General features: G+C 39.5%; 1 protein-coding gene across 1 annotated transcript in view; it reads right to left on the bottom strand.

Moving 5' to 3' along the window:
• The window catches only part of ACSBG1 (acyl-CoA synthetase bubblegum family member 1), a gene marked incomplete at both ends in the record, with an annotated part of 92,691 nt that overhangs the window by 18,826 nt on the left and 47,553 nt on the right, over positions 1-26,312 (bottom strand). Inside the window, 3 exons of the mRNA XM_080351587.1 lie at positions 9,754-9,788; positions 19,458-19,508; positions 26,143-26,277. Of these exons, the coding sequence (XP_080207713.1) occupies positions 9,754-9,788; positions 19,458-19,508; positions 26,143-26,277 (221 nt within the window). The remainder of the gene's footprint in view (positions 1-9,753; positions 9,789-19,457; positions 19,509-26,142; positions 26,278-26,312) is intronic.

The raw sequence follows: 26,312 nt of genomic DNA, 5'->3' as shown, positions 1-26,312 counted from the left end.
TGGAATTTCTCTTCGTTTTCAATTAAAAAACCAACTATACAAGCCTTTTGTGTGTTAAAAAAAAAAAGCTCAGACAATTTCTATTGGGAACAAACATATGACAGAAGTCAAAATATTGTGGGAAAATATCTGTCACTGAAACACAATCCTATCACAAGAATAAACAAACACCTGCTAACGTAACAAAACCAGCCACAATGGTGCAAATTTGAAGTTACTTTGGTACTGGGAATAACACAGTGCTACAATAGAGACTGAATACTAGGTGACAAATAAAAGGTACTTACTACAGCTCCATAAAGAAGCACTTCACTGTCACCACTGCGGCTCTCAGTGATCTGGTACTCAGTACTATTTTGGTATAAATACTGAAAGTTTCTTATGAAATCAGAAATTAGAAATACTGAAGTTTCTTATGATGCTCGCCAAATTACATAAGAAATTTTGAAACAATATCTACAGATCAAGCAATATTATTCTAACATGAGAAAGTCCCTTGTAAGGCAGGTGGCAGGTTGCAATGCTGTGCCCCAGATGCCATTCGCTGCGAAGGAACAATCTTATTTCAGTGATCAAAGAAAGGGCAGCTCTTTCCAGTTGCTGACTGACATTCCTGTTCTCTGGACAAAGGTTTAACCTCTTCAGAACATGCAGTATCACAGAAAAATTAACCCATCATTTCTTGTCCACAGCAATGAACACAACATATTTATACTGAAATTAATCCAAACTCTGCAGTAGCTGAAAGGAGGAAGATTTTGTGTTGATAACTGCAAAGCACTTGGCAGAGCGATTGGGTTTTGTACTGTTATCTGACAACTGCCTCTCTTGTCCCACAGATACATACTCCTGTATGCCTTCCAGTGTATGCCAACAAAAGCACTGCTACTTTACTGCAGACAAGGCACCTACATTAACTGTAAAGAATATAGTGTGTCCACCTGATAGCATCACGGTAACTACAACCACTCAAGACTGACACCTTCTCTCTTATTGTGCTTTTCCTACTACTTCAGGCATTGAGGTTTTGCAATTCCTTTCAAGAATGATACTAGTCTAGCACATTTATACCTCCACACAATGTAAATACACTCATTTCAGAAAGCATCTTTAAAAGATATTGACAGAATCCCTCAGAATGGATTAGGTTTTAGCTGAAAATATTGCCATAGGACACAGAATCAAATCACATTGCTTTGGTTTGCTACCGCTGATTATAATAAAACTAATTACTCTTTCCTTTCTGTAAGAAGTTACACACAGAAGCACTGAGCTGAACAACATCTGCTGACAGAACCCAATTTTTAGAATCAAAAAGGGAAACTTATGCCCAGGGACAGGAGGTATGGAAAAAACAACCACAACAAGAACTCCCCCTGCCAAACATCTTTACTGTAGCATATATATGTCCCTACCTATACATGTTAACATGTGGTTTCTACACCTGTGTTTTCTTCAGAAACATCCACAATGCAGACAGTATTGATTTTTACAGAAATCTGTTAGGATAATATGCTTTCAGTCCATCCACTTGAAGTTAAGACTTCCTTTTCTCTCTGGCGATGAGCAGAAAGGAACTGCAGGCACTAGTGAGCGGAGAGGCGCGCAGCAGCCTGCCCGGGGCTCAGCAGGACTCCGCTGCGCTTACCTGGGAGGTGGAGGATGGACACAAATGTGCAAGCAATGAGCAGAGCTGAGGGCAGCTCTCATATCCTCTTCTCCTCCCACTAACTCTTCCATCAGTTCTCCAAATCACTCAGTGATCTGTAGGTACAAGAGCTTTCCACCTGAGTGGATTTCACACTAAAACATCCAAATGAGACTGTAGGAAGTGGCTATGATCCAGCTCCTGCAAACTAAATTACAGCAATAAAATATCACATGGCACGATTAGCTAATATCACAATGAAAATGCCATAAGATATCTCTAGCTTAGGTTCCAAAACCAACATGCAGTATGTTGCACAAGCTCCATCACCCTTTTAGTATACATACATACAAAAACCACCAACAAACCAAACAACAACAAAAACCAGTACCGCCTTTTCCCACTGAAAGTCCTTTGTGCTGTAAAGTTCTCCAGGGACACCATGCACTGTCTTATGACAAGCTGAGCACTGGTTTGCCGGTCTCTCAGATGAGCAGACTTTGCAGAAAACAGGTAGAAAACTAACAGAGCTGCCTCAGCCTCTTACAGGACCCTGAGAAAGCCACATATCACAGTGAAACACAGTCCCTTTTGCATCAGCGCTAACACCTCCCTTGTACAAGCACTAATATCTAAGAAAATGCAGTGAGGTTCAGGGAACGATGAGTTGGAAAATACAGAAGTTTTCTCAGTTGGCTCCTTGTTGTAAGTGACGGAGTTGCAACAGCAGAACTGCCTGTGCAAGTACATGGGGGTATACTTTTCTATTGAATTAATCAATTAAATAAAGGCAGAATAAGACTCCTGCAGGCAGCATAAGTTTTAAAATCAACTCGGCTGCCCATCAGCCAGTGAAAATCAAAAAGCGCCGTGTTCACAGAAACCACAGAACAACAGTACTGCACCCACAGCATACTTTTTGTTGATGCTAACTTTCATTCTACCACTTGTATTTTACATGGTAAAAAAGGTGGGTCAGAGTCTGTCCCCACTTCTTAAGGGAGTAATATCCTGGACTCAGCAAGGGTGACACTTGGTGGGTATTTGCTGGACGCAGCATGACTGGGATTTCTCCAAATTCATAACAGAGCCCTCAACTATACCTGTGTAGACCTGGAAAAAACACCCTGCAGCGATTGTTTTAATTTACTGTTGAGCCTTGAGAGAAAGTCAGATTGTATTCAAGGTCACCAGTGGGTGTGTTAAAACACAGAGAAGCTCTTCCTTGGCTTGATATACATAAATCACCACCATTAAATGTGGTGCACATTACAGCCGGCTGGGCCGCCTTTGTAATAAGAACTCGGCACTAAAGGAGTGCTGAAAACAAAAGGTAAAAGCTTGTAATGGCTCATTGATTAGAAATAAGTAGAGGCTTTAAAGTGGCCTTTAGAACTGAACAAACATCTCACCAGCCCTGGTCCTGCCTTCATAGTACCTGTCACTTGATTTATATTGTAGCAGGGAAACATTTTTATTTAGCAATATATAAAATATCCTATTTATTCCTAAATAACAGGAACACACTCAAACTTTAAGATCACAGTCAAGACCATGCCAAAAAAGTAAATTCTAGATCACTCTGCATATTCACAGAAAATAAATAACAAAATGGCTTAAGTGGAACAATGAAGCAAAGCAGTGAGCGCTGATGGACGGTCCCAGAGGAGCTGACAGCTGTTGTGCCATGACCACAGAGACCAGCTCTACAGAACGGAGTAAACTCTGGCAGCAGCAGGTCTGTTGCTGTTCTGTTGTACTTTCAGTTATTCACCACAAGCAAAACTACAGGCTCTCGTCCAGATGCCAGGGTCGCATGGAACAGCCGGAGAAGGGCTTCTTGCAATCTGCAGGGAAGAACTGAGCCCTGCAGAGCCCAGCAGGAGCCCTGGAAACGGACAGAGCTGAGCGACCAGCCCTGCTGGGCCCTGGAGACACACAGCGCGGGAAGCAGAAGCACCAGCATTCGAGATGGGATTGCACAGACTGCAGGAAAGAACACGTCATGCTGATGGGAACGGATTTACAGTGATGCTACAAAGGCCGGAGCCCCCCACCAATGCACACTGTTGGGGTGCACATACTCTCTTCTCCTATAGTGCTATTATTGCAGGTGTACAAATGTGTGATTGGAGAACTGGCGAACACATCCAGACAGACCTATATCCATACGTCAGCCACACACAGAGGAAAAGCTGCTATAGCTCAGAGAGTTCTTCAATCTGGGGCTGAGAAACTAAGGAAGGAGGGGCCTTCAGGGCTGTCTGCAACTGATAAGGGTCTCAGATTTATACCGTAAATTCACAAACTGTTTTTGTAACAACAGTTAAATGTTGCACATGGTAACTAAGACATAAATCTCTGTGCTGCAGCAATTGCTCAGTGAATTATTGCTTCCAAGGATTCCAACAGTCTGTTAGAGAAAGGGCCCTACCATATGAAGCTGCAACCAAAATTAGAGGAAGCTTGGTGAAGACACCAGCCACGAATGTCAGATAGAAACTAGAAGCACAACTCACGAAATTGCCAGATTTCAACAAACGGATGAAGAACAAAGAATAGTGAGAAACACAAGCAAGAAGAGTTGAAAGGTGACAGATTTTTGTTACTTTTCTGTTACTGAAATGCCTTGTACCTTCTTCGCTTTCCAGTTGAAGTTATTTTCATTATATCAATAAAATAAAATAACTGGACACAAATCAGATCTATAAAAAGGCAGCGTAAGAAGAAGAGAAGGAGTGAATAGATGAGCCCTCTGCCAGCTTTTAGTTAACATGCCAAGCATCCTTTCACCTCTGCAATGCAAAATGAAACAGCACAAATTAAAGACAATACTAAATACCCTCTTAAACCATCTGCAGTAAAATTAAAAATAGATTCTGCATGAGCTGTTTTTGGCAGATGAGTGATAATAAACTTATTTTGAAAGATCTAGTCATACTTGGGAAGGCTTTGCCTTTCAATACATATAACTCTGCTGCCCACAGAACTAGATGATGCATAGTAAATATAGATAAAAGCAGTATAAAGTGCTTCTTTCTGTTCAGATAGAAGCCCCTGTGTTTCGGTTTGTACCTGGTGCCCCTTGTCCCGTCACCAGGCTCTGTTGTCTTTGCTCCCTCCAGATCCCAGCTCTCTTGGCCTTTCCTCATAGGAGAGATTCTCCAGTCCCTGAACCACTGCAGATCAATAGCAGCTTCAGGATACACATTCTTCCTCTATGTAGTTTCTTGCACAAAATTCATGAAGATTCACAATTGTATAGAGTTCTTCCAAACTTTATTCTCTTGGCAGACTCTCCTCACCACCCCCCCCAGCTGACAATATGGGCATCTCCCCCTTCTGCATATGAATCCCTAACTCTTGGAAAGAAGGAATATGTTAGAAAAACAGGAGCTGTGAGCCGTGTTCTAACCCTTCCGCCATCTGCACAGCAACGTGCTCCGCAGGGAGATGCATCTCCAGCAGTTTGCTGCGTTTGCTCCCTTATAAGGAAGGCTTTCCAGACGCTTGGAGGAAAGCACTGCTTATCTCCCCAGCCTCACGCTCGGGCAGCTTTCCGATCTAAAATCTAGCACAAAGCTGGACTGGCTAGAAGCACTCCTCTGCACCTCACCTTTCACCTGTCACAAGTACACCAGAAACAGGCAGAGAAAAGAAATGCAACAGAATTACTCATCTTTCTCTACAAAAAGGTTCAAAGGTTTGTTGACTGTCCAGATGTTGCCCAGTTTGGTAATTTAGTGCTATATTCCCCCCCCAGGAGTTAAGCCAGTCTCAAGCTTTATAGATGTTGTGCTCTTTGGCTAGGTCAGACATCCAAGAACACCTGTGTTTGAATGCTTGGGTATCTGCCAAACTGTGCTAGTCTACAGGGAGAAATAGAAACAGATGGGCTGGCTAGCAGATAAGCATTATTACTGGAGTAAAAGCTTGTCTGCTAGAAAATCAGATTTACAAAACTGAAGAAGATAAATACTGGCTGATAAGAGACAACTCAACCATTTGTTCCCGTTTACAGCCACAAGAGAGAGACACTATATTAAACAGATTCATCACCATGAATCAAGTGCTTTTCCAACCTTTCTTCACATGTCATTTTCTCCTCTTTTTCTTGATTCTCTCTATGGACTTTTTCCCATTCAAAGCTTTTTTGAATGGTGATGCCCAGAACTAGACAGTCTGTTCCTTCTGAGGTCCCACCAATGCTGGCTGGAATGGAATTGTCCCATTTTATATACAATACTGAGGTTAACACATCCTAGAACTATGTTTACCTTCTTTTTTGCAAGATTCTCAGGATGTTTTGTGGGTTTTGTTTGTTAAAATTATGCTCACTTTGCTTCGACCAACTAACCCTGTGCTACATTTTTTGCTACATTGCACTCTGCACTTCCCAATCTTTTTCAGCTCTTGGTACTCAGCTGTGTGAATTTCCTGTTGCTCATTTTGGATCTAATAATTTCTCTAATATACTGATCACTGTTGAAAAACTCGATCTTGACCGTCATAGTGTCTGAAACCCTCTTCACCTCAATGTTTCTTACCATTCTTAGCAATTTTCTAAGTATGTTCAACAGTACCTTAGCCAAGAGGTCAGTGCACTTCTGCAGGTAGAAAAGGACTAACACATACAGAAATATATAAAAGCCTTTACAAAATAAAGATACATTGCATCATTTCTTCTCTCTTATCCACAAGAGCAGCCACTCAAAGGAAGAGAGATGCTTTGAATAAATGCACAGCGGCTGCCTCAGAGTACATATTATGCTCTAGGCACTTAGGAACTGGTCGTCTACCAGTGTGTTCTGGCATCTTTCCATACACCAAATGGTGTTCTGGAGTTAAGCACACTGGTCTCATTTCCACATTCTCCTTGCCTTTGCTGCAGTCTAGCTGACTTTACTTTTTCCTAGATCCGTTTTCATTATTCCGTGTTCATTTCTTCTTCACCTGAAATTCATAAATTCTACTATTTCCTGATAATTTGCAAACTATCCACACCCAGATTATCAATCAAGAGAATGTGTCCTCAACTCCTTTGACCACAGCCGGTGTTTATATTGGTACCAGCATCAGCTTAAGACAAAGTCTTACATGTTCAACTCAGGCTAAGCCAATCTAACACCTTACTGGTACTGAAATGCTATAATAAGCCTTGGTCTCCTCTCCTTTCCTCATTTTCAGCTGCATTTGCTCGCTCCAGCTCTTGTGCCAGCTTTAGCACTCAGCTGATCCCTTGGAGAGCTGATTCAGCTCATTAAACCAGCAGAAAATAGATTTGTTGTTGTTTAGGCTTTTCGATGGGCTGCTTCTCCTGTAGGGCCAGATAAAAGCACTTGGCCCATTTCAACTAATTGCAATCTCATGCTGGTTTACATCAGTTTAAAACTGATCTAAATTGAACCTGCCATATTCATCCCTTCAGCAGCACCTGCTAATTACTGGGGGGTTCCTAACCCATTTTATTCATACTCAGTAAAACTTCAACTCAGACATGCACAAATACCTCTCGATTCTACTCTATTCCTTAGACAGCAATAGGTTTCAACAGTACATATACAGCAAATAAATGCTATTGATTGTCTTATCTGCCATATCAAACTGATTACGTATAGAGGTCCCAAAGAAGCAGAAACATCACACTGTGGGGATAAGGCAGAAGAGGAAATACAATGATTTCAAGTGACTATTCTTTCTTTCATGATTTTAGGCCTTTACAGAACTACTCCATGATTTTATCCTTCTAAGCATTTTACATCAAACATTAATAAACAGTTTTGTATACTGAACTTTACAAATAGAGCATCTATTTTTCACCATCCATTAATCTAGTCTTTTACCCCAAGAATATATATTTTTCACAATCATATTCTAAGGTTGCACTGTTTCTCATATTTTTGGTTTTGCTCTTTTTGATACAGATAGGGTACAAAGTCAGGCAGGCAATGGCTCCTTTATCTCCTATACACAGCCCATAAGCAGAAAAGTTTTCTCTAGCCTACCATAAACAATGTAATTGAGTCTAAGTGCAAGCTCTGTTCTCTTCCCAGGAAATAGATTGTTTCCTTAAAACTTCAGTTACTAAATACAAAATGTATTATCAGGCTTTCACAGTGCTCAAGCTGAGGTCCATTACATGTTTCTTATTGCAAGAAGCTACACTTCTATTTCACCATAAATTATAACAGCTCTGGGCATTATCATTAGCATCACTCACACCATTTTATGTCAGCAAAGAGAGAAAAGCAAACCAAGATAAAATTATTACTTTACAGTTCTATGCTTTTTAGAGAAACAGAGCTTACTAAAAACCTGTGAGGGTTGTTTTAACTTCAATACTATTTGCCACATTCAACACTCCACTGTTCTTCAATTGTTCTATTTAAATGACCAGGTCTAGTACATGACAATGGCACCTTTCAGAGATACCACAGGCCTCAAAAAAATATCCAAACCAGATTTTTCACTACTAAAAGGTACAATTAAGGTCAGTTTTAGCGCACTGCATGTTAAAATAGTTTAAATTATCCTTACCAAGCACAGCTTGCAAACTAAACAGACAACAGAACTATTATCCTCACCAAATCACTTCTGATGTCTAAACCACAAAGTCTCTGTTATCCTGGACTTGCAGCTTCTTTTCTGAATCAATTGTGATGACAAATTTTGGTTGTGCCAAAGGCAAACTAACAACATCGCAGCCCTGACAGAACGTACAATAACTATTTGTTTTTATTTAAGCTGCAGGACTTTTTGTAGGGTCCCACAAACACAGTGACATCACTTTAGAGGTAACAATTATGCATCATTCCTAGAGGTTTGCTGCCGGAGAATGCTTTGCTAAAGGACTTACACCCGCGCTGTTGTAATTCACTGCTGTGATGCCCAGACCCACTCCGAGGACCCCAGTATCTTTCTTGGAGCCAGCCTGCATTAAGCTTAGCTTATCTTTGGGCCAGCTATCAACTATCACTGTGTACATTCTGACTCATTCAGTCACGCTATCATGTATCAAAAAAGTACTCCAATGTGACTACATTTTAAACCATAACAAACCAAGACAAGAGGGACCCAGACCAAATGAAATCCTGGCTTGGGTGGTGGTATCGTGACGTGCTCACTGCACAGTGGGTTCAGAGTTGTGCACTGCTGTGAAGTGAGCGCATCATTTCTCTGGGACTAATGAGAACAACGTGTGCAAGCAATTAGCTGAAGTGACACCTTTATCTTTTCAGCAAAAAAATAAAGCGCCCCACTCAAAACCACACCATTAGTTTTTGCCCTGACAAAGTCACTGAACATCAGTCTTGTTGAGGTTTACAGCAACAGAGCAGAGGCAAAGAACATTTATCTCAGAGCCTGTCTTTTTATGATCTCAGCGCAGTTCCCAATGTTTATGGAAACAAACACTTTTTATGTCCGAGAAGCTACTCAAATTTGAGAATCCAGCACTGGGAGCTCCTGTGCCTAGGTACATACCACACATCTGTTCTCACTCCCCAATGGGGCAAAAATTCTCCAGAAAAACAGGTGCTTTGACAGGATCTACGCCATAATTTTACAGATCCTTAATCCAAATAGTTAGAAGATGAAGCCACAACAGAATCCATGGCAATAAGTCAACATATACATGTGCAGAAATTACTTCAGTTTGGCTCAGTCCATCACTACCGGGGAAAAACAAGTCCAGGCTATTGCAAGTACGGCAAGTTTGTACAGAAACAAACTGCAGAGCACTGAGAATGTTTAAGTTCCATCAGTTTTCCCCACACTTCAGTCCATACCAAAACCTGTACCGACTGAAGGACGTGCCCTCTTTAGTATAACTGAGCAGGAAAGCAGCAAATTCCTTTCATAGAGAACCACTGGTTCTCAGCTGTTCAATGCCTTAGCCCTAGAAAAGCCAATGACAGTGACATTAGGCCAATTACCATCTTTTTCCTTATATACATTTACATATTATAAGTGTATCTTGAGTCCGATCCTACACTCATTCATTCATGTAAAATAACAGGATTTATTTGGTTTCCTCACAAGTCACAAAGAAGATTTAGTCCCTTCAATATGAATCATGAAGGAAAAACATAATACAATTTACTTACCGAAGAATTTCTTTCCGAGTGAAGAATGTGCAATCCTGTTAAAAAACAAAACATGTTATTGTACTGCAGAAATATTGAAAACAACTGCAAATAATTATTTTTCAACCTTTTGGGAGGAAATTCAGATCTGGAAGAAAAACATTCAATATATCACTTGTGGACCATCTGCTTTTGACTCAGAAAGCAATATACGCTATGAAATAACTCCGATATCCTAAGGACAGAACTATCAGTAAAAAATATTGTTAATGTGAAACTTCAGGAGGAAAAAAAAGAGCTTGCTGAAATACCATACATAATACATTAATACTTCTCCATTGTGGAATGACCAGGAACAAAATTAAATCAAAAAGTGATGTATAGGCCAAAAAACATTCAATAAATGGATCTAGAAATCGATAAATAACAAACAGATGAAGAAAACTATCTTCTAACTTGGGAGTATTCCTCTATTGGAGACAACTGATTACAAGTTACATGTTTATTTGTTATTAACTCTTTTTGCTAACAATTGCTGTACACTGTGGTCACTCTGGTGAAGGCTGCAAACTCCCATTGTCCATGGATAAAAGGAAAACCCCTGGTCCAAACTGCAGGGAAACTCTTCAGCATTCCCTGTGCTATCACAGAGTTCGAAATAACTTACTAGAATGCAAAGTAAAGCTGGTTGAACATCAAAGATGAGCTTACAAGTATTTGCTTGTGTTCTGAATGGCTCTGTGGTAGGACTGCACTTACACTGGTTTAATCCACTCTTTATGAACATCTGTGTTTTGCTAGAAGAATCATGCATTTCACAAAAGAATCATAACATAAGCAGTAAAATAGTTTGCATTTCATGTATTTCTACATCTGTCACAAGCTGTATCTTCAGGTCCTGTGAGGAATCGTAACAATCAGTTCCATCCCATTAACAGAAATATCCCCTAATCCTCACTATCTTATCTCAAATGCATTTAGGGCAAATTCTGCCTTGTATCCAAAACTATGAACATTGGTGGCAAGGAAATACCAGATCATCAGGTTAGAACACTGTTCAAGTAACAAATTCAGAGAATTTGCAGCTTCTTGTCTGAGCACTGGTGGTTGATGAGGGCATATATATAGGTAAACACCAAACCACAAAGTTCTTCCTCATCATCTACCTCTCTCACAGGCCACAGTGTGGTGTGCCAAGATATATGCCTAACAATTCAGCTCTGAGTAGTTGAATGTAAACACATTTAAAATATATCATGCTTTTAAATCAGCTAGTAACAAGATAACAGACTTGGTAAGTCATACTTAGGAGTAAAAGACAACTCCTACAAATCCCCCCGGTCCTGCTATTCAGTCAGGTAGTTGAGAAGCGTTTCTTTCCTAAGCGGAGACTCATCCTGGGGGAAAGCAGATGATGGCAGCTGGCTGAGGCAATCTTGTCTCGGGTATCCAGGTACGCTATCCGTCCCGCACAGTATCAATTATTGAGCTTGCTTGCCCTCGTCTGTATAAAGTGGCAGGAGAAGCAGCTCTTCCTTTAGTGTATCGTAGCAGAATAGTGTTACAAGGCACAATAGGAAGCACCTTGTGAGCTGCTGACACTGATGTCTCATTGTCTGGAACTGCACAAAGTGAAATAGGAGCCAGCTGGTTAAGTCTTCATTAATTCCGGCAGGCGAAACACTTAGGCTCAAACTGCCACTTAAGGATGCTTCATTTACTAATGAAAGGCAGGTGCAATCCCACAAATAATTGTAATGCTCTCCGCAGCAACCATCCTGTAATTATATAGGCTTGAGAAAACAGCAGACACTTAACTAGAAAGCTGACAGGGAACTGATACGCAAATGGAGATAAAGATGAAAAAGCAAAGTTACCCTTTGCCTTCCAGAAATCATGCAAAATGCCACTGGAAGACATATTAAGAGGTCAGATAAACTTTAATTTGCTGAAGGCCCACAATTTTATTTTCTTTTTTAATCCGAGTCACCTCACATCTTCAACAACAAACACTGTCTGCCCTTACAAAATTTTTACTAATATAACCTAAACCCCACTGATACTGAAAACCTTTAAAAGAACAGTAGTTGCAAGCACCAGTCTGCAGTATTCTAGCTATGCAATGACATGGAATTGTCTGTTAGGGATGAGGGGTGTCAAAAAAATCTACCATACTTTCACAGAGCACTTGGAGAGATCTTAAAGCTACTCAGGGTCAGAGTGGTGACCTGGCCTATAGTCTGGAGCCACAGCAAGATCTTACACATCGCTTAAGAAATGCTTTCCCATTAAGAAGCCAGTCTGGTCTTACATGGGAAATGTGAAAGCCAGGGCTCCAAGCTCCCTCTGCAAGGCAAGTCCGGCCATCTCTGTCACTCCGCCCAGCTGCTTATTTCTGCCTCTTCCTTTCTGCAGGTTGCACATCAATGAGTGGTGTAACTGCACCAGAGAACTCCAAAGGAACTCGTGTTTGGAAACTAATCTAGCAAAAATGGATTCATTTCCAGCTTGGATCATTTCCTTTCAGAATATAGCTTAGAATATAGCATTGGTAGTGCTGGTACAAAACATGAAGCTAAAATAAGTATAAAATAAGTATAGCAGGAAAAAAGAGCAAAACTGCCTGCCCCCCCCCCCCTTTTTTTTAAAGCACAGCCTAAGTTGGATTAAAGTCACAATAGAACAGAGGTCTAAATAACATAATCACATTTTATGGTTGCTGGAACTCCAGCAATTTCATTCCAATTTAATTAAAGAGTTTTGGCCAAAGAAACACGGAGGTGAATCATCCAATTTTCTTCTGGCTACTTCATTCATACAGAAAATACACAGTGATGCACAATAAATAGTAAACTAGCATGTTAAATTTACTCCCTCATAAAGAAAGGTGAAGTGAGTCCTGGAAAGCATTTGTAATTTATGCATATGATGACATTAATCTGCCTTCAAGTCAGAGATATCATAGAACACATTTGCTATTATGGGGATCATAACTGAGTTTATTATGAACTTTAAAAGCAATCTACTTATCCTGTTTGCACACTGAAGTCTTTGGGAGTTCTGCTAAAAAAGCACAAACTATATACTGCACAAATAAATGTCACCAGAGTTTTCATAATTTTTACAAATTCAAGATTTCTGGCAAGAATTTATCCTGAGAATCATTGTTTTTATCTCTAATGCTATACAATAACCTGAAAAACCCCTAACAGGAGGCCCCTTGTTGCTTTTAGGTTATTTAGAACAGAGGGTTTGTCTTCACAGCTCACTCAGTCCAGTCCCTGAGAAAATTCATGCTCCTTTTCCAAGATCAGCTGTTCCACTCCATCTGCTCTTGTGGCCTTAATAACCAAGTTAATTAGGAAAATAGGAGAATAAAGGAGCACTGCTGATTTTTTGGAGGTTAAGATATCACATAAACAAACCTGCAATTATCCACCTAACTTCCTTATGTCCTGCAAAGTAAATAAAATAAAGCAAGCAGAAAATTTCTCTTTTATTTCAATGAGCTCATTAGCTTGTATAATGGGATTTGGTTCTCAGATTTGGCATTCAGGCAACTTAACTGGTTCTTTAAAAATATTGTGCAGAGAAGAGAGTCAGCTTGTATATGTAGTTTCTATAGGTAGTTTTGCTGTTCTTTGCTGGTAGCATGACTCTTTGTAAGTCAGTCAATGTTGCTTATAAATCAGGGCTAATGGCCTCTGCCCTTAAAATTCCCTTTATAAAAGAGCAGAATGTTCAGGCTGTTAGAAGAATTATTTGATTTCCTACATCAGGTGAATGCAGGTTTAGGGCAGAGCAGGAACAGACTGAAACATGGTGGCCCACCACCTTTTCCACAGGTCTGTCAGACTGGAAACTCCCACGCTGCTGCTGCTTTACATTTAGTTCTACAGGGATATGAACAAAATATAGACTAGAGGTAACTATGCTGAGAGTGCTGATACTTAACGTGACGTAAAATGCACACAAGTGGTGTAACGCGAGGTGTGGCTCCAGAATCAGAGCACGTGTCATTAGTTGTGTTGGATCTGTCAGTGACAGCGGAGCGCAGCGGGCAGGTCATGAATGGCAGCAGAGTCCACTGAATGAAACTTGATCATTTACCACTTTTAAGAAGCAAATGTCATTGTGCATAAAGCAGAGTTTTCAAATCTCACCTAGATAAGCAAAACACTTTTCCACAGAAAGAGAAGAAGAAAAACTGGAGAAAGGAAAAATTAGAATGAAATAATAGCAATGATCAAGTATGCAAAGCTACTGTGAAATAATATTTCTTAAACCCATTCAATGCATATTTCTCCTGTAAGACGATACATAATTAATTCTGCCTTTTATATGTATAGTTTCATAAGGGCAGGTTTATTCTGGTCCTGCAACAGCTCCATTGGAAAGTTCTATAAATAAAGAAATAACATAAAAATCTTAGCAACACAAAAATCACTCAAAAATAATTAAAAAACCCAAACACAACAACAACAAAACCACCCCACACCAACAAAACCTCAAACAAAAGCTGGCAAGCCACATATAAAGTAAACCAATGGCTAACAGGAATTTTGACAATATCCTCAAGGCAAGACAGATTTGATCCACACAGCTGTCTTACTGAGCAGCTCTGAATAAGTAAGAAGTATTGAACGCTGAAACATTTTGAATGTTAATATTTCAAACTACTTATTTCAGAGGTTTCTTTTTAAAAATCACAAATGATGTTTTGTACTGTGCCAACAGTACATGTGTATAAGAACATTTAATCAAAACACCATAAAAACGTCATCCTATGAAGGAGTCGAAAAGGTGCTGCATTAGAAGCAAATGAATTTTCATATCAGATCTATTATTCACTCCATTCTGGTAAAATGTTATAAATGCGGTGCTTTTCTTCTAGTTGCCATGCAACTAAGACGGATAGAGAGTTGTGCAAGACTGAATCAGCAAGATACTTCACTATTTTCATCACTGTAAAAATAGGGTGACTGGAAACCAGTGAGACTAGCACCGGTCTTTAAGTTGCATAGCTGTGCAAGTACTTTAGCAAATCCTAGCTAAGGCACTAAAAAAATCTTGTCAGAGTTAGTATCTGCATTAATAATAGTATTGATATGTGGACTTTTACTTTGCAAAATGCTGCTTGCATCAGGATGTCAATGGAGATTTTACCATCCAGCTTATTATTTGTATTCATGTGTATTTTAGAACCACAGCCAGAACAACTAAAAAGCCTACCGAGTTTTGAGAGGAAAAATTTGCAGCTATAAGCACCAGTTTACATATTTATAGTGCAACATGGGAGTAAAAACAGACATTAGCAAGGGCTGAGGAAGAAACACACTGTCACCAAATGTAATTTTGCTCAATCTATATATGCACCAAATGGTAACATGAAACCAGAATCTGACTAGAAGATAATTGCACAAAACCCTTGGTCCATTATTATGCTGCTTAAAATTTGCACATCAACACCAATATCTTACCAAATTGAAAAGTAGTTTTTACATAAGATCCTGGACAACCTGTGAATACACTTTTTTGGTATCCTTGCAAAGGTTCATTTTCAGAGATCCTGGTTAAGTCAAGCATAGCTTTTTAAATCAAAAGATAACTCAATGCTCTAGTTTCACTTTATAAATGGCATTTCTCAACAGATCATAACATCACTTGTTTCATCTGCTTTTGTGTAAGTCTCATGAAATATAGTTGAATCCCACTTTGACGAGAATTTTAATAAAAGAAGTTACTTTGAGTAACAGACAAATTCTTGTGTAAAAGTCGTTATTTCATATTACTATCATTTATTGCAAAATTCCCTACAAGACAGCAGGATAAACACCAGTTTCTTTTGAGGCTGCATTAAATAATGCAAATAACCCATTAGTGAACAAATACAAAAAGAAATGGCTTGCAATAAGACCAGTAATATCTGATAGAAAATATTTGTGCCCTATATTCTTTAAGTTCTGTCTATAAAGAAAAGAATAGAGTCAAGTTGGTCTCAAATTCAGACCACTAATTCGAGTAACCTGAGGAAAAGCAATGAGATTGATTGAACAGATTGTCCGTACCCCAAGCACAGCTGCTGTGCCTTTCCTATTCAATATAGCTGTCTCTCAGTGAGAAATGCAGTGCACTGAGGCCAATATACAGCTCTGACGTCGCTTTATTGTATACCTTGATTTTCTATTGCTCCAAGCACCTTTATACAGCATCACTCAAAAAAAATCCTCTAAAATTCCTGTTTGTTTTCTTTCCTCGTTATGAGGCCTGACCTCTAAAATCTGCAGACAACTTTTAATAGCTTAGCTTTAAAATGTTCTTTGATTGCAATGAAATACATCTTTCTTGCTGATTAATACTTACCCTTTCCCTAACCAGACCTCGGTTAGATTTTGCATTTCATGGAAAAAAACCCACACAAACCCCAAACAAAACAGTCAAGCACTCGAAGAGCATAAGAAGCAGAAATGCCCAGCAGAACTGGTTTTCTTGCAAGGCTAACTTCTTAAATGAGGTGAATCTTAATGAGGAAACCAATGTTTGCAAAAGCCTCATTTCCAAACCATTTCACTAAGCTTATGAAAATGTAAAGAGTTGCCAGCTAGAACTCTATCTTAATAACAGGTGATGTGACAAGGCATTATGGGATTTGCAGCTTTCCAGTCTTTCTTTAGATAATTTGCCTCTACCTACTCTGAATCAAAAAAACAAAGCCGTGAGAGGTTCAATGCTATCAAGTCCCATGATGTATCTCTCTCACAGTTTCAACCAGCCACTCATCAGCAGTCTTAAAGAAGAGTATTTAAAATACCTGTCTATTAAAAACGTTGAGGTCATCTTGTGGGTGACCAGATTGACAGTTATTTCATTTAAATGGAAAGGTTCAGCTAAGAAGTGAGTCTTCAATCTGACAGTTTATACACAAAGTTTACACGGGGGCATTTCAGAAAGTTTTAGACAAATCACATAGGGGTTTTTTTCATTAATATCATACTAATGATGTGGCATTTATGTATGCTAGCTCTTCAAGCAGCTGATTTTTTTGTAGCTTAATCTCTACTCCTGAAAATCAAAGCCACTTATATATGGGTTTACCATATTTTAAGCACATTAACATGTGCCACTTTTCCACCTTCCTTTACTTATCAGCAGTGTTTCCAATGGAACAAGTGCTTAAACATAATGCATTAAAAAGGAAAAATCACTACTCAAGTAGCATTCAGGTGCTCTGAGAAATTCATGTTAAAGAAAAATGCTGGAAGTTACAACCAGATAGCAAAATAGGCAACAATATACTTAAATGAAGAAATACACCTAAGCAGGAGGGCAGTGAGCTTTGACCAGTCTTCTAATAGGAACTGTGAGGATTATTTTAATCTATTTTACAAAAAGGATTGACACTTTAGCTTCTGCCATACTGATACTATGGGCTCTGTAACCCTGGGCATTTTTGTAAGGAATACAGCACCAGCTCTCAGACATACAAATTCACAAGAAGTTGCCTAGTTCTCATTTCAGGGAAAAAAAAAATTAAAGCAATGATCCGTTTTAAAAGCACTTTCTATGTAGAAGCCTGTCTGTACATTGGGGTACAGACGTGCACAAGAAGCTGTTGCAAAGTGGACTCTAGCACAGATTGGTTTATTTTGGTCCAGTGTTCAGAAGATGCATTTTAAAAATTATGGAACTGTCACCCCACTCTCCCCTTCTCCGTTCTGATGGAATTCACTATCCTAAAAAGGTAGAGAAAAGCAACTCCAAATCGAACGGCTCCGTCGGTATTACAGCACCGGCATAGCCCCCGAATGCCAAGGAGAGGTGAGCTCTGTGTGTGGGCAGCTACAGCAGTGACCCCAGGATTTTCCCATTTAGAAGATCCCAGAGGTTGCAATAACTAACAGATCATAGGGAAACCACCATCAAAACAAGGACTTGGTCTGGTTGTTTACAACATGAGGTTAATACTCCTTCCTGACAAAATTCTGGAAGTTATTGTCCTCAAACTTGTTATTTTATTGTACTTCCCATATATAACAAGTGCTATTACTGGTCAAAAATTATCCAGCACTATACTAATGAACTACAAGTCCTTCTGTAACAGAGAAATCCCAGAGGCTCAGTGCACTAGGCCCAACTCCTGCCAGGCTCTGAGATCAATTACCCGGCATTATAAAAGCAGGGGCTGCAAAAGCCATTAGAGAAAGGCAATTTCTACATGAGGAGTAGTGAATTAGGGATGACATTTCAGCTCTTGCATTTGCCAGGTTATGTCAAGAAGACAACATTAATTACATTTGGATTTTGTTTTGTTTCACTGCAGTTGGGCTCTGTTCTGTGTTCACTTTCATTGGTAATGGGAAGGCAGACACTGGTGTTTTCCAGGTCTTTGATTTCCCTCTCGCCTATTCAGCAGGGATGTAAAAAAGCCTTTTTGGATCTCAGACTAAGTCTAAAACCACTTAGACTAATATATTACAGTGACAGACTGCTGGTGAGGGTGAGATGTGTGACAAACTGGAAATTAAAGAAGCTCCATTTTCACATTTCCTCTAATCACAAGAAAAAGGCTAGGCATTTAATAAAAAGCATGTAATTTAGGCCTTATTTTCAGCATGGCATAACATTTAAAAGCATTTTAGTTTATATCACCAGCCTGACTCCCTGTGGCTAAATATCTACACCTGTAAAAAGTCCATGTCAACAGTAACTCCAAAGAAAATTAGATTTTAAAATGATACTTTCTACTTCAAGGGCCTGAGTCAAAGATCCTGAAGGTAAAAAGAACATTATCTACTTTTTTGTGCACTGGATCTGTCCTTTGGTTATCATAAGATAAAGTAAATCTTGATTTCCTGTGCTGTTCATTCTATGTTTACCACTACGTATAAGAAACAGAGCAATGCAGCCTTTCTGCACCTCATAAGAAAAAGTCAGCTGCCCCTGTCTTCAGCACACGTCTATTCAATATATCGCCCCACCGTATTTTCAGAAACTTGTTCAAAGTGCCCACTGGGCAGATAGCTTCCCGCAACCCATTTCAGTCAAATTCAGTGTGCTAAAACATGACTGAAAACTGGGAATTATTTTGTTTTCACACTACTGAATATTCCATCACTACAATGAGAATAAAGAAGTACCAACAAGCTATCCCTGGGCATAAAACACATACTACTTCTGTCAAGGCGAGAAACTGCTATCCAGGAGCGGATGCAAGCATAAGGATACCTATTCTGGAATTACATTAAGCATATTCTTCTGACTTAGTCTTAGAAGAAGTTAAATTAGACAAGACTTTTTTTTTCCCCCTCTTTTCCACTCTACTGACAGCAAAGGTATCAGGTAGAGAAAAAGAGGTAACTGCTACACTTCCTCCTTTACAAAACACTCAATAGAAAGATTCTACTAAAAACCCCCTTGTCAAGCTAGTCAAAGTCTTTATCCTACTTACTAGTCCAGACACTGAAGATTTGACTCCTTTCCCTGTATACAGAGAAGGGAATCAAACTGAGTATATTTAACAACCCAGCCTCAGAATAATATTACAATTGCTAGAAGGAACAGTGGAATATAGGCATGCAGGCTACAAATGAAATTTACATTTATATTTGGAAAAAAAACCCAAAACTCCCCTAAAAAAAAACCAAACAATCCAACCAAATAAAAAACACCCCACACATATGAGGATTAGTTCTTTCCTTCCTCTAATACAAACTACGATATCTTACCTGGTAGGCATCTAGCTGTTCATCAGTAAATATCGTTTGCTTATTACCCATCTTAAATCAGAAATTCTTCTTCTGTGCAAATGCATCCCATTAGAAGTTGCTGGATTCCTCTGTATTGTAGGCATTTAGAGCACGTATACTCCGTGAATGTGCCGAAAAAATCCCACAGCCTGCATTGAACTGGTTTTGATTGTACCTGTCCAACGAGGAAGGACGCAGTACTGGGAAATCTTTGCAAAGGCTTGACTTGAGTGTGCCGGGAAGGAATGTGTTACAGTGACAGGCAGGTGTCGCCCAGACCCAGTCATGCCATTCTCCCCCTTTTCAGATGCTTTTCTAAGAGGCTCACAGAGCTTTGATGACATAAAAACAGAGCAGTCAGTACTAGAAGAAATCAGCTCTCTGCTGCCTCCGTGTCTCCCTCACTTGTTCTCCCCGCGTCTTCAGAGCGCTCCTGCTCACAATCTTCATGTTTCAGAGCAGCTTTGCGTCACCCGACAACGCTCGGTAGCGCAGTCGTGTTACACACCCACAGCACAAATCTGGGCACTAGCAAAACGGATTAGCAGAGAAAATGTTTCTGCAGCTGCTCTCCCCACAGTTAAAAGCACATCCCAGCCAGTGCCTGCATCTGAGCTGTACCAGCCTGCCAGTGGTAACACAGCTGGATGGAGGCTCCAAAGTGCCCAAAGCGTCCCCACAACATTGCAGGTGCCACAGGGGCTCCACTGTGGATGCATATGTCTGCACTGTGGCTGCAACCAGCTCTGGCTACCAAGGATGCGAGCTCACACCAGAGGTACCAAGCTCCAGGGACACCAGTAAAATGTGAAAACTCCTTCTCACATTAAGTAAGTCGATTTAAAAAAAGAAAATCAGGAAGATTAAAGTAGTTTACAAAGATGTTATTCTGACTCCTTCAGCTCAGGCAAGCACAGCTGGAAAGAAAAATGTTACGACAGCCTAAAACAAAGGTAGAAAGTACCACTAGAGGGCTCATTGCATTGTAAAGCAATACAACCCCATTGCCGTGTGTCTGGGAAAATAAAAGAAACAAAAGAGCATGTAAAAGATGCAGGCAGACAAAAACTTATAAACTCGAACAAAATTATACTACCCAACATCTGCACAAGGATGAGCTCTCATAACAACGGTAGGAAGAAGGCTGAGTGAGAAAGGAACAGGAAGGGAAGACCTTTAATGCATAAAGTTTCTCCGGACGGCTCACGTCCCATTTGTGCGCACAGGAACGGGACAGGGTAGAATTCCTACCTTCTTTATTCAAGGACATTCTTGGCAACCTTCTGCAGAAGCAATTCGATATTAGCTCTGCTAACGTCATTATTTCCTCAGCAAGCTAGCATGTTTAATAAAAATATCTGGAGAATTCTCATGCTTTTTCCTACAACTTCTAATGATCCTGACCCAATAACAACATTGGCTAATACTTCAATTTGCCTGGCATATAACAAAGAATAAACATTTAACAATAATACTGAAAGTAAATGTATTGTATACAGTTAAAATATCCTATAAAATGTGCTGGATATGTAGAAAAACAGTGAAGAACTGCTGAACTGCAGACAGTTCTAAGGGATCATTATTTAGAGTGTAACATTTGGAAATGAAGATGTGATTAGCTGCAAACCAGCACTGCCCTGAGCTACAAAACCACAACATATTACCATATACACATATATGGCCAGGATGAGAAAGTATTCAACAAGGCTTATCAGTGATAAGCAAACATCAGAATTTTAACAGTGAAGGAAACTGATTCTACCAACACAATATACAGTAGCACCATTTCACAGTAAGGAGGAAGTGACAGTTGTAAGGACAATATAAACTCTGAATGACCTACCAGCAGATCAAGAGTGCAGCAAGCACCTACTCAAACATCAGACGGCTGAATCGACTATTTGCTACATGGCCAAACTGACCTGTTTTTCTAGCCAGTAGTGTCGTGGGGTTTTTCTTCTTTTCCCCAAGGTATGGTGGCATTGGATTCTTGTTACATTCCAAAAGATTCTCCACAAGTAAGAATGTAAAGAAGAAAACACACCAAATCTGCAAAATACAGTATTTCAGTTTATTAAAAGTGCTGTTTTAACATGTTTGTGTTTTGGTTTTTTTAATCCAAAAACAACAATCCACAAGGCCCCTTCGAGATTAAGAAGAACTTTCTTAATTAAGAACTTTCACAGTTCTGAAAGTCCCTACACACCCTCAACTCTGAATAAGCTGCATCATTGTCTTTAGCGGTTACACACATAGCCAAGCATGTTTCTCATCTATGATCTGGTGCTACTGAAATGCAAGAGCTACCAGTTGTTCTCAGTCAGACCAGACCAACACTTGTCAAGTGATTTACATGAAATAGCACTCCATTTGCAGCCAGCTAATTCAAGCTGCCTGTCTATGCAAACCTGATTAAACATAAAGCCCAAATTATCCATAATACCATTACATACAAGTGAATTGACACCACAGGTGGACTTGGCTCCATATATTTTAATATTGTGATTCTGTAAACTTAACAGTATCCTTCCAGTGAAAAGACTGACATCTCATTTCTTCCTTTTTTCACTTGCTTTTATATTCCTGGGTGGCTGGCCCCACTGTATCCTAGATGACACACATATCAGCTACTCTCTGTCTTTAGAATCAAAATAACAAAAAGCAGAAGGGCTAAATGGAAAACACCAACTAGGTAAGACTTACTTGTGGTTACAAAGTAGGTCAGAGGTCGAAATCCTGAGGTTCACAGACATATTCCTGTTTATTCCTTTGGGCCTGGCTTTCCACACTGCCACCTCCACTTTTCTCTTGCATATTAGAAAACACTTTGGTTTTTCTCTGATGTAGAGAAATTCTGCAGGAAAACTGGTATGGCTAAAAGAGTTGATTGCTTTAAAAGAGTTAGCAGTTCTTGCTCTAAAAGAAAGACTCAGCTTACTAAGGGAATGGCACCCACTGAGTACCCAGCCAGAAAATAAACTTCCATTTTTACTTCCATACTCTGAAGGGTATTTTTATTAGCAAATAAAAGTTAAAGTAAAATGCATAGATTTTTTAAAAGAGGATTCAACTACTGATTGTTGAGGGTTCCACTATACTAGCTAGCTCTTCTCGAGCATACTGCAGTGGTAACTATATTTCACTGCATAACTGTCTTGCTATATAACTAGGTAAAATTTAATGACAGTATAATGCACAAGCTTTTTCACTCCTATCTGTGTATCAAATAACAGATAATTTTCCAGCTGGCTCTTTTTCACCTCTTCTATCTGTTTGTATTTAAAGATTAGTTTTGTTTGCCAGTTGGGTGTTAAGCAATATCTACTGCAACAGATCAATACTCTTCTATGTGCACAGCAAGAGCTGACCTTACTGCTATCAGTACTGGTCTTTCATCACACTTTACTGTATTTTGATGTCTCTAAACTGTTTGTCAAAGCAAGTAATTTTCAGTTATTAGCAACATGCAGCACATACTTGCAATCACTTGCAAAGTTTATTAAGGGGAAGAGTATATATACAATAATCTTGCCATTACAGTGTCCGTTATACTAGAGAACATCCTTAAGTAGCAACTCTTCACCCGCTGTAAAAGTTTAATGTATGGAGCAGAAAATATACTGCCAACTTTGTACACCAGATTTAATATTTTATAGCAAGATGGCTGTCAGCTGCAACAGCTTAACACCACCTAAGGCTGGAATTGAACCCTAGCTGCAGGGACATTACCACAGCCACAGCTCAAGGAGTGGGACAAATCCCGCTGGCTCCCCTGCGTGCCTCCCGTGCAGCCGCTGCTCTGAACCACTGCTGCTTACACCAGGGGACTGGGCTCTGCTTTACTAGTACAGGTATCAGTTCAATAACCTCCAACAGACAGGTCATACTACCTTAAATTGCCTCTGTAAATTATGCAGTGAGAATTTGACTGTGGTTTAAGTATGGAAGCTCTTATTCCTCAAAGGAAGGTCAAGCTACTATGAACAGAGATCACTTTACCTGTTAACGAGAGGATCCACACGGAGTTTCAACAACGAAGCTGCATATCTGCTGCCTTCACTGCTCAGGTTGATTTGCTACAACTTTTAATTGGGAAAAAAGAACCTGCAAGATTTCATGCCCTCTGCACCCAGTATTCCAACAATTTCTCTCCCCCACCAATGTTTCCCTGCAGTTGAGCTCTTCCTAAAGATTCACTCTGACAGCAAAAAGAATAGTTTTGATCTAGAAGGGCTGCTTGTACATTTAATCTGTTGCTACTTTCCATGAGTCATTAGGGCCCCCTTCTGCTGCAATGATCACTACTTGCAACAGTTACAAGGGGAAAAGTTCTGTCCCTCCAGATGCTGCAGAAATTCCCCACAAGTCTTTGAGGCTTATTTACTTGAGAGTTATTCACAATTCTGTTTGCTCACAGGTAAATGAGGAATAATTATGTTTACCTGCAGTAGGTGCTGTGGAGATAAAATAATTTAAATGCTTGTGAGTTCTTTAAACAGAGATGCTACAGAGCTACAAAACATGACCATTGTAACATGCTACACAAACTGTCAGAACTTGCCGCCTCTTTAACAGTTATTGCAAACTATAAATAAAAAATGAACTGTAAATACACGGTTAGAAAACAGAAATCCTAAAGCAAGTGAAAATGCCTGTTTGAGGCTACTGCAGTGGATGAAAAAGTTGCTTTTCCAGCACGTGAGCAAGAGGAGGATGCTCAGACGCCACCAGATTTGTCTGGAAGCACTAACCTATAGGAGAATGTTTCATGGGACTGAGTCCTGTCTTATGAACGAGTAAAGGGAACCTGAGAAAGATGCAAAATTCAGGGCCCTCAAGCCGATGAAAGATGCTGAGTATCTGACTAAATTGTATTTGTTATGATGGGATGAACTTTCTGTAGAGACTTTTTGACGCTAAAGAAAACAAACAGAAAGGAAAATCTTGTGCCAGATTTGTTGGGTTTATGATCTTATCTATCTTAATGAAATACACTGTCTTAGAGGATGGAGGTTTCCATCTGCATTTCATTAAGCCTAATTTATCCATAAATAAATCAAGTAAAAATTACCTTTTTAAAAAAAAAAAAAAATAGATGCTTTGCACAAGACAAAGTTTCCTAAGCAGACTGAATTTAATGTAATTAATTTCCTCACGTGGAGTCTCAGTACAGTGATCACTAGGGAAAAGAAACTACTGCTATCTATATAGGCACCTTCTTTTAGGCAGAATAACTACTGACGGTTTTATTGCTGTGTTGTTTAGCCCTTTTCAAACCCAAATGAGCCCCTATTAATGGCTTATTATTGTAGTATTATTATGGTAGCACCTATAAGACACAGATCAGAAACCTGTTGCAATAGCTGTTGAAAATATATGTAAAAAAGAACTTGTCCCCAATTTCTCCCCTGCCCTCAGTGTAAACCCAGAAAGTACATGCAGTACATACAGTCAGAAAATACAAGTATATTCACATTGTTTTCTAATCAGTGTAGCATAGCACATAACCAGCTTAACATTTATGGAGTCCTTTGGTAAGCATCACAACAAAAGAAACAAGAAATATAAAGAAATTAGTATAACAAATGTATATGCCTCATGGGAAACAATACCGTAAAAACATGGAAAATTTAGCTATAATACTATGTCCTAGAGACATCATAGGTAAATCTGAGACGGGAGCAAGTCTCAGTTTAAAGAGAGAGAAAGAAAAACAGAGAATAGGACATGGAAGCTGTGGGAAGTAAATACAGCACAACAAAAGAGCCAACGGGTGCAAAGTACAATCAAGATTTGAACAAAAAAAGTTATTTTACAGAAACATTACAGATATCTATAGGGCCAACTTAGATTTTGAAGACTAAGGTAAAAAACCAGCAGTATCTAACAGAACTATCAAGAGAACTCTGCCAACTATTCTCAATTCAAACCACTATCAAAAATAAAACACACACAGATTAGGGTGTTTCAACAGGGGAAAAATGTGAGTTCCACTGGTGGCTTATCATGAAAAAAAAAGAAGAGTAAGTGACCCCCTGAAAATAGAGGCTACTAATGCTGTATATTGTCAAACATCAATTCTGATAATTTCTACTCATGCTTTCAAGACAAGAGAAACCAAGGACACAATCGCAGCCCTTAGTTTTCAAGCACATACAGGACAGAGGCAACTAAATGGGAATCCTGCAAGTAATCTGATAACTACCACCGAAAACCGTAACAAAATTACACTGAGACAGAACCCAAATATTTATGTTGCCAAAGAAGTGTAAGAAACCAAAGGTATTTTTCCTCTTCTTTTAAATTTACACTTTAAGGATGTATTAGACTCGCATTTAAATCACTCTTTGCAGCCACTGAGTTTTGAAATTCAGTCTTGATTTTGTATCAAAGCTAAGAGTATAATTTATTCCTAAGATTAATTGTCCAAATCGACACCAATACAGTTGACATACACTGACTGAACACAGTCTCAAGGAATGGCAACACTGTTACTCAGCCATATCATAAGAAAGAGTCTCTGCATCACTATTTGTCTAAGCAGATCACCCAGGAGGTGGAAGTATTGTCACCACTTCACAGGGAGGAAAATCTTTTCGAAGTCAGAGTTCAAACTGCCTTAGCTCCAGCTTGGTGCTTTACCCTCAACAACATCCCGCGCTACCTCACCGCCCGTAAGCATAGGAAATAAGAACTTCTTAACCGGTTTTGGCTGGACACCGAGACACCCGCCCCAGTGCCTGTTCCGCGGCAGCCGCAGCGCCGCCCCCGCCGGGGAGGGACACCACATCACCAGCAACTTTCCGAAATAAAGACACAAGTACCTCAGAAAAT

The sequence above is a fragment of the Nesoenas mayeri genome (genome assembly GCF_963082525.1).
Source record: "Nesoenas mayeri genome assembly, chromosome: 11".
Lineage (NCBI taxonomy): Eukaryota > Metazoa > Chordata > Aves > Columbiformes > Columbidae > Nesoenas > Nesoenas mayeri.
This window is presented reverse-complemented; position numbering and strand designations above follow the sequence as displayed.